The 17,180-nt window shown below is 51.2% G+C and overlaps 1 protein-coding gene across 4 annotated transcripts; it reads left to right on the top strand.

Moving 5' to 3' along the window:
* Window positions 1-119: 119 nt before the first annotated feature.
* Window positions 120-14,875, top strand: LOC114050482 (chromobox protein homolog 3). 4 transcript variants are annotated; one of them, XM_027872218.1, is made up of 6 exons: window positions 173-191; window positions 1,472-1,523; window positions 4,762-4,904; window positions 10,100-10,262; window positions 11,436-11,530; window positions 13,302-14,875. In XM_027872218.1, exons 2-6 carry the CDS (start codon window positions 1,500-1,502, stop codon window positions 13,426-13,428), a joined length of 552 nt encoding a protein of 183 aa, XP_027728019.1. In that variant the 5' UTR covers window positions 173-191; window positions 1,472-1,499; the 3' UTR covers window positions 13,429-14,875. The 4 variants fall into 4 exon arrangements, with proteins under 4 accessions (XP_027728020.1, XP_027728019.1, XP_027728017.1 ...); XM_027872216.1 differs by lacking the exon at window positions 173-191 and adding an exon at window positions 588-663; XM_027872219.1 differs by lacking the exon at window positions 1,472-1,523 and having other exon boundaries at window positions 120-191.
* The last annotated feature ends 2,305 nt before the right edge of the window (window positions 14,876-17,180 follow it).

Below are 17,180 nucleotides of genomic sequence, written 5' to 3'. Positions count from 1 at the left end.
GAGGAAGGCCTTGCGGGTCCGCGTTTTGGCGCCAGCGCCGACGCCGGCGCGGCGGAGCCCCCGCCCAGCCCAGCCCAGCCCGAGCCTGCGCGGCCGCCGGGCCCTCCTCAGCTGCCGCCCGCAGCCGCCTTCCGCCCCACCCCTCCCCAGCCCTGTCCTCCTCTCCTGGGACCGCACCGCGGCCCGCGACGGTAAGTGGAGCCGCCGCCCCCACGCCTTCGGCGCGGCGGGGCCCGGGGGCGGTGGCCGAGCGCCCCTCCCGCCCCTCCCCCCGCCGGTTCCCGCCGCCCGGAGCCCCGCCCCTGACGTCATCGCCCCGCCCCGGCCGGCCGTCGGGCTCCGCCTCCGCGCTCCCCCTCCGTGCTCAGCAGCGACTGCAGCGGCGGCGGCGGCGGCCCCAGCAGCAGCAGCAGCAGCAGCGGTAGTAGCAGCAGCAGCAGCGGCAGCGGCGGCCCCGGGCAGCCCAGCCCGGCCCGGCCCGGCTCCGCGCAGCCGCCCCGCCCGCCCGCCCGCCGCGGCCCCGGGGCCCGTCTCGCCCGCCCGCTCGCTCGCTCGGAGGCAGCAGCAACAGCAGCGGCGGCGGCCGCGGGCAGGGCTCGCACTCACTCAGGCAGGCGGGCGGCGGCAGCAGCAGCAGCGGCCCGGACCCGGAGCGGCGGTGAAGTCGGTGCCTTTCTTGCTCTCCCCTCCCCTCCCCCCCCCCCCCAGCCGGGCCCCCGGGGCCGGGCGGGGGGCGCCCACATCGGGGCTGGACGGGCGCGCCGGGCGGGGACCCCCCGCGGGCCCGTCCCGTTAGCTGCGGCCGAGGTCGGCGCATCCGGCGCCAGGCCCGGCTCCCCGCGCGGCTGCGGGCCTTTGTTCCCGCCCCCGCTGGGGTCCTTGAGGCGGGAGCGGGGAGAGACCGCCGGGGGGTGGCGGGCGGCCCGGGAGGGAGCTGGGGGGCGGCCGGCGGTCCGCCCAGCAGCGCGGCGTGGCCTTGGACGGCGGCCTCCCTCTGGCCTTGGCCTGGGGAGCGTGGGCAGGGGGCGGCCGGGCGGCCACGTGAAGGCTGTGGCTGCGGGGTGGCCCCGGGAGCCCCGGGGGTCTGCTCGTTATCTGCCCGATCTCCAGATCGGGTCCGGTGGGATTACATTGGGAGCCCCGCTGCCCGCTCTCCCCGCCAGCCCCCGGGGGCTCCTCGCCCCGGGTGTCGGAGGAGCGCCAGGCTTCGTGGCTGCCCCCTCCCCACGAAGGTTGGCGAATGCTAGGGCTTAGGTGAGCATGCTGGTGGAGGCTTAGGTGTGTGCCACTGGCAACGTGCGCAGGAGCTCCAAGTGGGCTTCTCCATTGGATTCTGTCCAAACTCGCTTGTGTTGAGAGAGAGAGAGAGATGTGTGCTGCGTACGTGGGGGTTGGAATCAGGACCGAACTTGTATTCAACTAGCTTTTTCTCTCATGCAAACTTCCTTTTAACTGTCATGCGTTTTTCTAGTAAAAGCTCTTCAAGTCTGCAATAAAAAATGGCCTCCAATAAAACTACATTGGTAAGTTAATAAGCACCTAAAATATGTAAGGATTAACCCAAGTCTTACCCCCCCTCTTCCCCCCCAAAAATTATAACTTTGCATCTCTGTGGTTCATAAACACACATCCAGCTTTAGCCAAGTGTAAGAATTCGGACCTCATCCAGAGACCTTGAAGTTAGGAGAGAGGACATTAAAGTGACTTTGTAACAAGTCAAATAGATCTAGCGAGAAACTCATCTCGCACACGTAGGGGCTTTTTGTAGGGCAGGAAAGAGAAGTTCGAAGAAGCTACATAAAGCAACAGTTAACGTAGTATTTTCTGAGAAAATATCAGGGTTTCTTTAGCATCCTTTCTTGCTGTATTCATCCCATAGGATGCCGCCAGCCTGACAGAGGGCCTATGGAATTCCTCAGAGCCTTCTGATTGGCTGAAGCCACAATTGAAGCTTGGGTAATTGTTGCTCTAGGAACGTTTAGTTTAAAAGCCAGGTTATTCCTCAAGTTAATCTGGGGTAAAAGTTACTCTTTGAACCACTTCTGGTTTTTTTGTGTGTTTCTTAGAGCTTTGTGAGAGCCAGGGAGACTTTAAACTGCTGCTTGTCTCCCCAGGCTGTATCGGTTAGGTTGTAGTTTCCTTATAAGAAAGTTTTGGGAGACTTTGTGTATATTTCAAAAGAGCCTTTTCTACCAAGTACAGTGTTTTGCATCTGGCCATTTCATGATGCCTCATGTTGATTTCTGTACCAAAATGTACATAAAGTTGCATCTACTTAGACCCCTGGAACTTAATACTTGCCAAAAGCAAATCTTCATTTAGAATATTCATTGAAAATTCACATGAAAATCACGAAATTCAAAGTTATGGTTCCCACTGTATCGAGTTCTGTATTGTATTAGTAATCTTTTTAGGCCTAAAAGGTGAGTGTTCACACAGCTGAAACCACAGTGTCTGTTTTTGCTTTGTATACAGTCTTTGGATTTCACAGTAAAGAAAAGGGAGAAAATTGGTGATGAGTCGATGTGATGTTAGATTGTACATTTGAGCCAAATGCCAGGGAGAGTACGTCGCTAGCTAAAATACTAAGGCTGTCCATGAGGTTCCTGAGTGCTTGGGTGTCACTTAGAATGTTAAAGTGGCTCTGGGAGGAGGCCCGGATAATACCCCCTGCTTTTTTCCTTCTGATTTTTCCTTGGCTTTCTCAGCCACATCTCCATGTTTTTATTAGTTTGCATTGATTTCATCCTGTGGCCAAAGAAACCGAAGGGAAGAGTTACCTGTCCATGAGGTGGAGGATGGAGGGTTCTGGTGGTGAGTGGATGGGCAGGAGACAGTGAGAAGGTCCTGCTGCCATCCCTGTCAGTTGCTCTCAAGCAGAAAAGAGGTGTGCACACTGGTTCCTAAAACTTTGTGTGCCATCTTGCCTTGCTTTGTACCTAAGTGAACAAAGGTCTTCCCAAGAGGATCCCCAAATGGCAGCTTTGCATCATAAAAAATCGATGGGATTTTCAGAGAAATCCCCCAAACCCTAGAGGTGCCAGTTCAGACATTCTCCCCTTTTTTCTACAACTGAGTTGTGAAAGTGGGTTCATTTTCTTTGCCACATGGTAGAGAGGAGTGATCGGGGATTAGAGGGGGATGCCCCCACACTGAAAATTTCGTAGTTCAGTTTTCCGGAAGAGAACACTGAAAGAGTCCTCCAAACCAGCATCCCACCAGGGCATTGGGCGCCGGGCCTGCCGGCCAGCCTAGTCTCTGTGCCTTTACCTCTTCCTCTGGCTCCTTCCTCCTGGTTTCTGCTTCTGTTGTGTTTGACCTTTTGAACTTGAGTCTCTGCTCTTTTATCTTCATGGACAGTGGCTGTTTTGTCTTCTGTCGGGTCAGTGCTCCATTCTGATCAGCTTTTTGTCTTTTCCCAATTTCTCTATTTGCCCCCCAACTATTCCTCACTTTCCCTGTTGCTCATCTAGTGTTCAAAAGCAGAAAGCTCTTGGACCACGCTCCATCCACAGACTGCCAAAGTATTTATTTCCTCCTAGTGCTGATGATTTTACTCCCTGGGCATCTCCTTGGAAGTTTTAGTAAAACAAAATCATAAGTTTGATGTATTCTATTTCACATGGTGTAATAAATACATACGTATGTTTGTATCAATATTCAAAATACATACTCTTGGAATCGTGACACTCCTCACTTTTTTGTGCATTCACACTGTATTTGGGAGGTTGCCTTGAGCCACTGAGCAACTAGAGGCCATTGTCTTCCAGGAAAATATATACTAAGTGAATGCTTAACTAGGGAATCTGGGAGAATTGCTTCAGTGAGTAAAAAAAAAAAACTTCAGAAAAACATTGTTGCTTGAGGAAATAAAAGTATTGTCCATATGAATGTGGGCTCCTACCAGAGGCCTGGTGACATTACTGATGAGCTGGGCTACCATTTTAGAATTTGTTCTCTTAAGGGACAGAGAAATAGGAGCCCCCTTTTTTTTTTTTCCCTTTCACCTCCTTCACCTTCAAAATCATTTTGGCTTCTTAGCATGACAGCAGTATCAGTTTGTTTTAAGTGGTCCAAGATAGTCCAAGAATTTTGGCAATACTGTGTCTATCACCTTTTCACTTTATTGTTTGAGTTGGGGGGCAGGTAGGGGGAGGCACGTGTTGGCTGATATCTGGGGTGGCTCTAAGCTGAGCACGGTCCACTTTGTTTTCCTCTTGGAGACTTGTGGGTTGTATTTTAAGAGTGAGTTTTTAACTGTGTGTGCCTCATTCTTCCTGCTGAGCTGCAGTCCTCGTTCACACACTTGATTCAGTTACCAGCCATGTGACCGGCCATATATGTACATGTCCCTGGTTAACATCTGGTTTCTCAAACAGAAGGGGCATCTCTTTGCTCTGTTTGCATCCTGCTCTGACATTTTATTTGTTTTTGCTCCTTTTTGGGGCTCCGCACTTGGAAATGTGTTTACAATCCTAAGAATCCTCGAATTGCAGCAAAGGGTCAAGACAGCCAGGGAGTGGCTTCTTGTCTCCAGTGGGAGGAGGGGGGGGGCTGAGTGCAGGTGGTGGGCTCTTGGGTGCCCTGTCCTTCTGCCAAGGCGTCTCTGCTGGGGTAAATGAGGAGTGGCAAGTGGAGTCTGGGACAGCTGCCACATGTTAGGACTTAACCACCCATGACAGTTAAGTGAGAAGCAAGGAAACCCAAATTCTTGACATGGCTTCTTTTTTCCTTTTTTCTTTCCTTTTTTCTTTTTTTTAGCAAAAAATGGGAAAGAAACAGAATGGCAAGAGTAAGAAAGTTGAAGAAGCCGAGCCCGAGGAGTTTGTTGTGGAGAAAGTGTTGGACCGGCGAGTGGTGAACGGAAAAGTGGAATATTTCTTAAAATGGAAAGGCTTTACCGAGTAAGCAGCCCCTTTGCTGTCATAGCTGCCCCAATAAGCCTCTGTCGGGGGAGGGGGGGACTGTGGGGGTTGGAGGGCCTTGGGGCTCAGCAGCCCAGGACATGTCCCTGTGTGGCCCTGGGCAAGTGTCTTCAGCCCCCCTTGACTTCTGTCAACGACTGGCCTAAGGACTCTGCCACCCCCAGGTCTGGGATCCTAGGACTTCCTGACCTCTGCCTCCAATTTCAGGGTATATGTTTTGGTGTAAATTGAGGTTTTTAATCCAAGAACGATCAGCAAACACTGATACTCAGAAAACAGACAGAAACACAAGAAACTGGTGCCTAGGGAAGCCACATACATGTATCCAAGATAATCGGAGGGGGGGGCTTGGGAGGTTCTGGTCTCTAAGAAGATGAGGAAGGGCCTCAGGCAGGAGTTGACCTGTTAGTCCGGCTGTAAAGGCCGTTTGCGGTGTGCATCAGGAGCAGCGTTCAGTGCCATTGGATACGTCAACAGTATTGCCGTCTCTGTGCAGTGAGCATTGAATGTCTGTCCATCTGCCGTGTGGCTGGGAGGCTCCTTGAACCTCTGGTCCAGGAATGGGAAGTTGGGTTCTTTGTGCTCCAGCCACTGCCAGGGCCGTTGGTGCTGTGGTGTTTGGGCACGACAGTGAAGCCAGGCTTTATGTTAATTAATACCAGCTCTTTAAGTCTGGTTGCATTTTCCCAGGGCCAATGGTACCAAGTGCTCATCTTCAGATAACCTTCTAACAACACTTTACAAAGGTCTCGTTCGATCCTTGTGGAGGGTGTTACCCCCCTTTTAGAGATGAGGAGACTGAGTGTTCCACAGGGAAGTGACTTGGCCAAAGTCACCCTGCTAGTCAGCGCCAGTCGTTTGAACTCAAGTCTCCCTGACTTGTCCACTGAGCCTCGGTGCTAATAGGATGAATGTCCGAGTCGGGCATCTTTTCAGCCTGGCTTTCCAGCTCTCTCACTCTTCCACTTCGTCTTGGCTTAAACCTTTACACCGCGTCTAGGGCCTTGTGCACAACACAGGTATGGGTCAGGTGGTGTTTGTGTAGTTCCTTCTGGTGTGAAAGTGACTGCCCAGGTTTGAGCAGGACCCATCAGGCCAGGAGGACTGCTGGAGGGGCCTGGACCAGCAGCCAGGATCAGGGAGGCACTCGACACCCCCTGTGAGTGCTAGGGCCAGGAAGGAATTCAGAGGATAGGTACGTGGGTTGACATTGGAACTTTGTAGCTTCAGCCGTTGGAATCTACAGATGTGGGTGTGGCCAGAGCAGGGCTCATGCCACCCCAGGGGTCACAGGGCCCTCTAACCTAGCCTCCGTCTGCTTTCCACAGCGATCGCCCTCAGTTAAGTGACTGCCAGCAGTGAGTGCATCCTGAGGGCGGAGCAGACAAGGCTTGAACCTGGGCTTTGCCGACATTGCCTTCACAGGGCTGAGGAGGAAATCTGGCCACCTGGAGAGTTCCCAGAGCTGTTGCTCTGTTTCCTTTACTTGGCAACTTAACGGTGCCCACCTCCAGTAGAAAACCTCGGCTGCTTCCTTTCCTTGTCCTTTGACTTCCTCTACCAAGCTATTCCCAGTCCCATGAACATTAAGCACCGGCTATGTGCCCAGCACTGGGGATTCAAAGAAAGACACCACACAGTCCCTGCCCTCGGGGAGCTCACTACCTAATGAAGGGACACAACCAGTCAGCAGAGAGAAGGGACTAGAAGCTGGAGGGGCCAGGGAGAGCGTTCTAGGAATGAAGGACAGCCAGGAGGTTGCTGTCATCTGGCCTGTGAGGCAGAGGAAGGTGCCAGGTACGGAAGGGCTTTGAGAAGGGAGAATGAAATGGTCAGCCCTACACTCTGGGAAGATCAGTGCCAGCACAGTGAGAGATGAGCTGCCACCCAACCTTGGGGTGGCAGGGTCAGAGCAAAGAAGGCTGAACAAGACGGTAGAAGGCCAGGTCACCAGGCCTTGGCACCTGAAAGTCTGGGGGAGGGCTGGAGGATGACCCCTGGGGCCCAGGAGGATCATGGTACCCTCTACAGGAACAGGGTCAATGGAACACAGCTAAAGCTGGATTTAGTGGTGGGCAAACTGAATCATGGGAATAGGTGTCCCAGATGACTAGGAATGTTTCTGCCTTTCAGCCACTGTTGATCCTTGTCATTACAACTTGATTAGACGTAATCTGGTCCTGCTACCAACTCGAAAAGATTGGTATTAATTAGCAGACATAGACTCATCATCTGTACAGCCTGTGATCTGAATCTCTTTACTAAAGTGGCTAAGTCCTTGCAAAGTTGCCATTTCAGGGCTCTGATGTGAGCTGTTGCTTCTGCCCCCAGTGTTTGATTTCTCTGTCCTAAATGCAGGTAGGAGAGAGCTACTGTAATCAGTCTTCTGCTTGAATAAAGTCTTCTTTGTTAAAAGGAGCATTTCAGAGTCAGGAAGTGCGGGGTTAACGCAAACCCTGCTCCTCCCAGATGAGCTGGATGCTGGTTTCATGTTTCACAGAGAAGGGGAGAGGAAGCTGGGGTATATCAAGAGCCAAGAGTTTACCTCTGCCTGAATAACAGCATGAACTTAGAGGGCGCTGGAGGGTTTCCAGTACGCTGCCCATCGGGTCATTAGAATTAGACTATGGAAAGTGAGCCCTTTTGTTACCCTTTGGGGTGAGTAGGAACCAGGGCTCTGGGAAGGCTGACTCGTGGCCCTGGGTCAGATCTGCAGTCATAGGAACTTGGCCAGTCTTAACTGTCAGTTTACCAGAAAGCTGGGGATCTCAAGGTTGAGGAGGGGATGGGGGACTCTGGATGAGGTCAAGAGGCCTTGGGAGGAGCTTGAGCTGCAGAGAGAGGGAGGAAAAGGTGGTACCCGTTGCTTTGTCCTCAAATAACATGTTTCTTTCCGTTGTATGGCTTTGGGTGGTTTTCTGGGAATATTCTGGATTGTCCACAGCGTGGAATCCTCTCCTATGGAGTCTTTTTGGGTGTTTGGCCAGGACTGAACAGACAATTGTGGAATCGCTTCCCCTAGGAGACGGGTGCTGGGGAGTCAGGAGGAGGGGCCTGGCAGATAGGAAAGTGGGTCCAGGTTGAAGAAGGTGAGGGCTTACTGCCCTGAGGAACTTTGCCGGGGCGCTTTGAAGGAGAGCGACATTTTGTTCCGTGCTGAGGACGGTGAGAAGGGAGTGCAGCCGGAGTGTCCTGGGTCCCTGTTGTGACCCATCCAACGTGATGGTGAGAGGGACAGTGAAGGAGCTTCAATCACATAAAGAGCCATTGGAGAAGGGGCGGGGGCACCTTTTAGGGCCCCGGGAGATGATTGCCTTGTCTGATGTCGAAGGGCAGGTAGGTTCGAGCTTGATGCGTGCCCTGATAGTTCAGTCTGGGAAGGAGGTTCCTTGTAGAGGTGGCCCACTGTTGGTCGGTAACTGGTGTGTGTCCAGCAGTGGCTCCTTGTGGCTTCTGCCCACACCAGGCAGCCTTCCTCGGAGGGCCTGCCGTGCCCAGGCCACATCCATGGTTCTCAGAGGATCCCGGGGGCATAGGATAGGCAGAGGCATCCCCCTGCACATGATGATGGAGAGAGACACGGGTGCAGGCCGGCTCAGCCCAGAATTCCCCTGCCAAGGAGCCAGAGAAACTAAAGGGGTGACAGGCTTTGTGTTGTCTTTTCGTCTGTCTGCTCCACTGGAGGGGAGGGGCTGATTTGCTTTCCCTCCCTAAGTGGTTGTGAAACAGTATTGGGATCACAGACGTGACCAGTGTTCTCAGAAGGCCTGGCTGCCTCCTTATTCCTGGCTTCTCGTGGTACTAACCAATAGTCAGAGAGGGCTTTGAGCTTTGTACAAAGCAGATCACGCATGAGCTACTGTGGGCATTTAAAGTTGAGGAAACAGACCCAGCTAGAGAGTCGGTGGGTTTTCCTGCAGGTGAAAGGGCGTGTGGTCTAGTAAAGACAGCACCATGTCTGGAGCCAGAAGGCTGGAGTTCAAGATTGTGCTCAGATTCTGCGTCCTTTTTGAAAATGGGAAGTGTATGTGTGAGGAAACTGCCTTGTGAGCCTTTGTCATCCCTGGTGCTGGACCAGCCACGGATAACGGCTGGCCATCTCTCTCCGCTCGTTCGGCTCCTGTCCGGCGCTGGGGCCGTGCTTGCTCGTCTTCTTGGAAGCTCCTGCCTTGGTGTCACCAACACCCGTGTGGCGCCTCCATTGGTCTTGGTGGCTTTGTGTCCTGAGCCCCTCTGCCCTCCCTCCCCGGCTCCCAGGAGCCTGCTCTGTCCTGCTTTTCCTTCTGAGATCTCTCCCCGTCCCCTCCTCCAGTCACGAAGTCTTGTCACCGTGCCACAGCATCCTTCTCGCATCATCAGTTGAGATCACATTTGTGGGCACTTAGCACAGTACCTGGCACACCGCTCCCTGTCTGTTGGTGGGAAGTGCTTCCCCCCTGCCTGGACCCTCCATGGAAAGACTTGGAGCCCCATGAGGACCTCTGGAAACAGAGCATTCGTTGGCACCTGTCTTCCGCCATCCCTGTGTTCCATTGGATCCTGGGGAACCCCAGCTCTCTCGGGGCTGGGGAGGGGCGGGGAGAACAATTCCCCAAGTGGGGAGGAGCTGTGGGAGCCTCAGCGGGACGGTGCCCAGCGTGGGCTCCCAGGGAAACAGCAGAGGTGCTGGTGGAATGTCTGTGGAGGCTCCGTTCAGTGACAGCCCTCCTCCCCAGATTCCCTCGAAGCCTCCCTGTCTCCCGTGATCCACTCTGAATCGATCTGTATCCTCCAGAGCTCGCGGGACGTGGCAGTCGTTGGCATTCGTTGCTTCAGAGTCAACATAGAGCGCTTGTGACAAAGAGGGGAGGGGGGAAGTCTTGACTCTGAGCCCCCCAAGTAGTTAGAGAGCTGTGCCAGTGTCAGGCTCCCCTTAATTAAAGGATTTGTTTAGTGAAGTTTGGACTCAGTCAGCGGGCGGCCCCCGGAGGGCTGTGCGTGGACTCGGGGCAGCAGGTTCCTCATCCCAGGTCTGGATGCTGGGCTGTTGCTGCAGGTGAAGAGGGCAGACACCTTTGTGGAGTTGCTGAGGTCTTCCCCAGTGGAAGCGTTGACCGCTGCATTGGGCTGGGGCAGGGAGGGACACTGAGGGCTGGCCGTCTGCTGAGCCCCATCACCTTGGACCTTCCCAACAGTGCCGACAACACATGGGAACCCGAGGAAAACTTGGATTGTCCAGAGTTAATCGAAGCGTTTCTGAATTCTCAGAAGGCTGGTAAAGAAAAAGATGGAGCCAAGAGAAAGTCTTTGTCTGACAGTGAGTCAGATGACAGCAAGTCAAAGAAGAAGCGGGAGTCGGTGAGTATTCTAGAGCCCGAGGCGGCGGCACTGCCTGGGAGGGCACTTTCTGGGAAGGAATTTATGGAGGGTCTCCCAGTGGTCTAGAACGCTCTGAAACTGGCTGTTCCACTCGAGAGTCCTGTGTTAATGACCCCCTGGTGAGGCCGTGACTCTGCCCCTCACTCTTGGACAGCCTGCTTCCCAGCCCTTGCCTCCGTTCCCCTTCTGGGATCCATGCCAGCCCTAGTTGAATGATCCGAAGTCCCCCGAGCCCATCCCCGCCGAGAGACAAGACAACAGGGAACGCCCGGGAGCCCCTCTGGCCGAGCTGTTGCCTTTTGCTTGTGTTTCATTAAGTGTTGGGGCTCAGCTTTAGCTGTCCTTCGCCGAGCCTCTTGAAAGAATGAGATCAAGAGGAGGGCACGTGTGATAATTGTTTATCTTCCAAGAGGTGTCCTCTCACTGTATAGTATCAGTTCCACAAAAGCCCCTTCACCAGGGGAGCTTTTGCTTCCTGTCAGCACCAGAGCATCCTTGAACGGGCTAGTGCTTGAGGAAGTAAGTACTTTCACATCACAGGTGATGAACCAAAGGGTTTGGAGGACCCCAGAGCCAGACAGCGTTTTATGTAGTGAATTCACTGTACATCGTTAAAAGAAACAGGCTATTCTTAATATTGGCTGTCATTACCTTTGTCTTCTAATTTTTTAATTGCTCGGACAAATCTCAGAGCCCCCCCTCCCCCCAAGAAATTCCGCTCTGTGATGGGATTGGGAGGGGAGGCTTGATTGGATTATGTGAAAAGGCAATCTGAGATCTCAGCTGCTGTTAACAAAAAACAAAATCAAGGCGCTGGGTGTTCTGTGTTGAATTTCAGCCATCCACATGATTCGTATTAATTAACTGTTTAAGATTTCAGTCTTTTTAAATGACAGTTGAAGACTTGGTTTGGTTTTTGTTTTTTCAGTGCTGACTATAGATTCCCACTTGAGCCACTTGGATTTTCTGATGAGGTCGTTCATTGTAGCTTTTAGAGAGTTCTGTCCCCATTCCTGGGCTTTGTTGTCATCCTCTGTAAAATAAGAGATTTGGGGCGGATGTCCTAATAACTCTCCTCTTTAAAGCTGGCTAGTCAGATGTGCCAGTGTGGAGAGAGTCAGCTGACAGTACTCTTGTAACCTTTCACGACAGGCCGACAAGCCGCGGGGCTTTGCGCGGGGCCTTGATCCAGAGCGAATCATTGGTGCTACAGACAGCAGCGGAGAGCTGATGTTTCTCATGAAGTGGTAAGGACTGAGGTGGGAGGTGGTGGAAAGGGACATTTGCTAAAGTAAGTTTGTGGAGGCATCCAGGGAGAGCATCTCAGCTGGTTTTCCTGGTATAGCCGCAGGCCGTGAGGGAGGGGACAGTATGCTTGCTAGGCTGCATCTGTGCGTGTGTGAGCGCTCGGATTGTGGGACGCGTTTAGAAATAGTCTGGCCATCTCTCGGGAGATGTCATTGATTGTCCAGTTCAGTGCCTCCAGGCTGCCCAGGTGGAGATTTAAACACTGGGCCTGACCCTGCAGGAGGGGAGCGATTTGTTCTTCAGGAGGTGACTCAAGCAGGGCCTTAAAGGGATTGGTGAAGGGTTAACCGTAGACCGGGAAGAGGAGACAGTGTTACCAGTGGCCTGTGTGTGGTCGTCAGGAAGTGGCCAGAAAAAGGGTGGCTGTTGGGCAGTAGCAGAGGGAGGTGAGCTGCAGGTGCCCAGTGAGCTTTTTAGCTGTTTACGTTCAAGGCCTGAGGGTGAACTGTTCAAGAATATATTGTTTTCATCCAAATAAAAGCATCCTTGATGAAATTGATCTGTGTTTGAACATGTTTCATTTTTAGTGATAGGGGTTAACTTGTTAAAACCACAGCAAAAATTGTCCACCAGTATTCCTCGTTAACTTGTTGGAAGGCTGGAAAGGGTCATTGAGCAAACAGAATGAACACAAGGAGGGAAAGGTCCAGGGAGAGCGCCCTGTGAGGAGGGAGACACGCGGAGTTTCCAGCTCCCCTAGGCTAGTGTGTAAGCGTGAGAGCGATCTTCAGCCTTTGCCCACTGGACATTTACCCGGGATTGTCTCCTGGGCCATCCACTTCCCTGAAAACTGAAAAATAAAAGACTGCAGTATCAGACACAGTGAGCAGTGGCAGTCAAGCAAAGCGTGTTCTTGAGATGCACGATGTAGTGGATGGCGGGGGGGGGGGGGGGGGGGGGGGGCTGTTTTTGGGGGTGGTAAAAAAATGTAGCCTTCCTCAGAATACCTTGGAATCTGAAATGACTAAATTGTGAATGATAGACTTTGCACTGCAGCCAGAACCCCTCACATCTTAAAGACAAATCTCTCTCCACTTGAAAAATGAAAAGAAGGCTCTGACTTAGTGGGGGGCAGAGGCTGGCTGTAGCAGTACCCAAAACAACTGGGGAGGCATCAAGGCCCTTCCCTCTGAGCCAATGGCCCCATCCTAGAAATGGGAAAATTACTTTGTATTCTTCTACCCTGCAAAAAAAAAAAAAAAAAAGGTTTAGACCAATGACCTTTTTTTTTTTTTAAATAATTATGGGGCTTAATAAATTGACCGTCAGCATTTGGCTGGGTCTGTGAGCCCACTGATACGAGTTGCTACTTCCTGTGGTATGGATCAGAACCCACCTTTGCCTGCCCATCCTGTTCAACAACATGACATCACGTAGTGAGGTAGGGTTCGAGGGCGTTAGAACTTGAAATTAAAGGAAAGTTCTTAGATACCACATTTTCTTGGCAATCTTCTAATTTCATTCCATTGTCAAGATAAGGGTAATTGAGTCTACTGAGATTCGTTTAAAGAAAACAACAGGATGCAATAGGCAGTTGGCATGGGCTGTACGGCCGGCGAGTTTCCGGTTTGCTTCGCAACCTCAGCTCCATCGCATGCACCCTACCCCTGTTTGATCAGAAGCCTGATCATCCTTCTCTTCAGTCAGCACTTTTAAACTGTGTCAGCGTTCTGGTTGGTTTTGACCCAGCTTTTTCCACCCTCTCTGCAGGAAGGATTCCGACGAGGCCGATTTGGTGCTGGCCAAAGAAGCCAACATGAAGTGCCCTCAGATAGTCATCGCCTTCTATGAGGAGCGGCTGACCTGGCACTCCTGCCCGGAAGACGAGGCCCAGTAACCATCTGTGTCGCTTTTTTATAAATAGATATGCGTGTACACACACAGACAAACACACACACACACACACACACACACACACACACACACCCCCGTCTATCTATAGATTATAAAATCTGAATGTCGATGCCATCCCCTGATCTGTTAGCAGTGGGAGCGCCATCTCCATCTGATGAGAGCTGAGTTGGGGAGGTTTTAAGTAGGTTGTTGTTTTTGTTTGGTTTGTTTTCGTTTGGACTGGGTTTTATTTTGCGTCCGCAGCGCTGGTAACTGAACAAGTGAACACAAGCTTTCTGCATTTACTGAACGTTTAGCGCAGAAGAGAGCGTTTGATACTAGGGAATTCTTACCTTCCTCCACAGTAGAGAGAAACTTTTCTAAATACTCATTAATACCTTCTGTAGTCACTACTCTGAATCCTAGGAAGTGTTTAGCCCCCATGTATGCCTAAGGTTAGCTGTCCGAGAAACTGTTGTGTCCGTGTAGCGTTTTACATTCGCTTGAAGCCCACCTTGCTGATAAAAGCAGGATTTCACACCTGGAGGTGACGCCGTCGGAAGGTTGCTCGGAGCCCAAGCACCCCCCCTCCTCCCGCCTGGCAGAGAACTTGCTGCCTTCACTTTTCCAAACACTAACTGTTTTTGAACAGAGCAGAATGATTGTGTGGGCACTTTGCAGCCTTGCTGGAGTGTTCGTGGTAGTGTGGTGCTCGGTGTCTGGGCCCTGTTAAGGTGGTAGTGAGCATCCTCCCTGTGGGTGCAAAGGCAGCTCCAGGAACACACAGGAGAGGATGACTCCATGTTTGTTATCCAAAAGCCTGAGGGTCAGATCTGGCTGGACAGGACCCCCATCTGCCAGGGCTTGTGGTCAGCCTCCTCAGGGCCCCCCCGCACCCCCCGAGGGCCCAACATCTCCAGCGTTGACATTGCCCAATCCTAGGTTAGAAACATGCATGGGTAAATGCTGCAGGAACTTGTTTGAACATTTACCTGAAATGTTAAAATAGAACCATTTTGGCCTTGATTTTAAAAAAGAAAAACTTGGACTTCCTGCTTTGGAAAGTAGGGGTGTCCCATCTTATTTTCCTAGCCAAAGGATCCTCTCTCAATCATGTAGTAACATCCCCATCTTCTGGAGTGTAAATGTTCTGCCCAAAGGGCAGGCATTGGGGGGCGGTTGTGTTTTCCTAACTGTGGGCATAAATGGGGAAGCAGACGTGCCCATGTTATGTAGTTTTCTATCCTCTGGACGTGCATGTTTTTCCTTCTTTATCCCATCCCTCCAACACGTAGAACCAGCCTTTTGAGTATTTGGGTCACTTTGCTCCACAGGAGTCAGGCAAAAAAATAACTTTGTAGTCATTGGAATGTTATACAACTGTATATTGTTTACTTTATTGTAAATACTGGTGAACAGTGGTCAATAAATAGTTTTATATTCTTCCTTTACATGCAAAAGCTTTTTCTAAACTCCTCTCACACGAATGGGGCACTAGGTGTCGTGAATGTCTCGCCAGCGTTGCCAAATCATTCACCTTTAAAGTTATGGATTGTGTCTCTTTGAAGGATCAATGGAAGCCTTTTGTTTTTTATCAAGTGTTTCCTGATATACCTCCCACCGATATGAAATCCTCCTTTGTAGCAAAGAGAGCCGATCCAGTAAAACTGACGAGCAGTTTACAACAGCACCTGCAACGTTTGTGCACATAGGCTCCCACCAGCACCCCGGGAGATGAGTTATTGTCATTCACACGTTACTGCGGTCGAATCTACGCTGGTTCTGCTTCCTTCACTTCTCCGTCAGTTCATGCAGTCTTCCTGTATCTCTGAGTCACTGTTCATTTCCTCACAGTGGCCATACCAGAGAAATTTGGGCAAATTGTTAGCAACTTGGTATGCGTGACCCCTGAGAGCCTGAATGACCCCTCTGTGGGCCTCCACTTTTTCTATAAAATGAGGGGGTTAGATAAATCCTGTTCGTGTTCTCTAGGAGCACGATTGATCATTACGGTTAGCTTGAATTCTCTGACCCTACGTAGTGATCTTGGATGTCTTGTGTTACGTATTCTGCACATTTCTACATATTCATCTTACTCCCTTTTACTAGTTTTTGTCTTCCAATTACAGCTTATGGTTAAAACCTATAAAATACCTTTGGCTTGAGGCCCCTAAATTCTCTCTCTTGGGGAGGAGCTTGAAGGTGACAGGGGCTGGGGTGCTGGCAGGGTCTGCCCCAACACATCTGTTCCAGCACAGCTCAGTATTGCTCCCATCACAGAACTAGCATCTGATAGGTACCATATTCTAGACAGGACACCAGGACAGGCAGAGGAGGAACTGGGGAAGGAAGATGTGGCTGGTCAAGCCACCCTTCCTAATTCTGCCCCGTGTGATGAGCTCTCATTAAAGTGGTTCTAACAAAGGTAGCTACTGGGGAAATAAACGCTCGCTTTGGGTTCCTACGAAAAGGAACAAAGCTAGAAAGAAACGAGGGTGCCAAAGTTGGAAGTCTTAGATTCCGAGATAAAAATGTGGAAGTGAGCTCTGAAAGCTTTAATCTAATCCTCTCTTTTTTAAGAAATGTTGGCTTTTTGGATAGACTAGAGCACTGACCCTGAAGTCAGGAGAACCCGAGTTCAAATCCGGCCTCAGACACATATAAGCTGTGTGACCCTGGGCAAGTCACTTAACCCTGACTGCCTCCCCAGAAAAGTTGGTTTTTGTTCTTAACTGGAGATTTGCGACAGAAAGGCGTTTAGTAGAAGCTAACCACACAGGACCACCGTGACTGCACATGGGCCACTTCAGGGTCAGTAGTGCTCCTCATCTTGAGAGGAGGAAAGGGTGTGTGTGTGTGTGTGTGTGTGTGTGTGTGTGTGTGGTTCTCCAGCAGTGTGGAAAGTGAAGGCATTGTAGTAAAGAGCCCCGTTGTAATAACTTTTTCTGATCCAGGGCAGAGTCTTTCTAAAGCAAATCAAACAAGGTTATTCAGCGTTCTCCTAGAAGACCATATGGCCCAGACAGCCGTCTCAGCTGGAAGTTCCTTCTTGGTACCTTTTCAGGAAAAGCTGGTCTGGCCTACAGGGTGGATGTTGCCCCTGTATTCAGAGGAAATTCTTAGGGTGAAGAGGTGGTCCTCCAGCTCTTAATCTGAGTCTTACCCTCTTATCCTGGAGGATGCTTCTGCCCTATAGCCCTGCCCTTAGTGAATTTCTCCCTCCATTTTGAGGAAGTGGCTAGACCAGCCATACTTGTATTGGCATGACTTGACTTGCTCTTATGTGGGTACCTTTCCCCCACCATCCTTTTTTATCTTCCGTTTGTGCCCATAGGCTCCTCCCTATTATCTTCCCCGTTAGGAGTACAAGCTCTTTCAGGACAGGGACTTTGTTTTTTGCTTGTATGTTCATTGCCATTCCTTGGTACAGGGCCTGGCGGATAGTAAGCACTTAACAGGTACTAGACCCAAGTGAGTGTGGGCCCATGACTAAGACCTAGCCAGCCAGCTCATTCCACTTTTGGATAGCTTTTTTTTTTTTTAATACTTTATTTTTCCCAGTTATGTGTGAAAACAATTTTAACATTTTTTTTTCAGATCTTGAGTTTGAATAGCTGTCATAGCTTGGCACTGTCCAAGTTCTGCCGAGGCAGTGCACACCAAGTCCAAACCCTCTTCTTCATGATAGACAGCCTTGGGACACTTAATAAGATCATATATTTAGGCCTCAAAGGGAACTTGGAGGTCACTGAGTCC

Source organism: Vombatus ursinus, unplaced genomic scaffold (genome assembly GCF_900497805.2).
Source record: "Vombatus ursinus unplaced genomic scaffold, bare-nosed wombat genome assembly UNPS02014799.1, whole genome shotgun sequence".
Classification (NCBI taxonomy): domain Eukaryota; kingdom Metazoa; phylum Chordata; class Mammalia; order Diprotodontia; family Vombatidae; genus Vombatus; species Vombatus ursinus.
Note: the sequence above shows the minus strand (reverse complement) of the source record. Positions and strands in the feature narration are given on the sequence as shown.

Coding starts and splice junctions, on each gene's coding strand:
- LOC114050482 (XM_027872218.1), top strand. CDS start 1,500: ATGGCCTCCAATAAAACTACATTG. Junction 1,524..4,761: donor CCTCCAATAAAACTACATTG/GTAAGTTAATAA, acceptor TCTTTTTTTTAG/CAAAAAATGGGAAAGAAACA. Junction 10,263..11,435: donor CAAAGAAGAAGCGGGAGTCG/GTGAGTATTCTA, acceptor CTTTCACGACAG/GCCGACAAGCCGCGGGGCTT.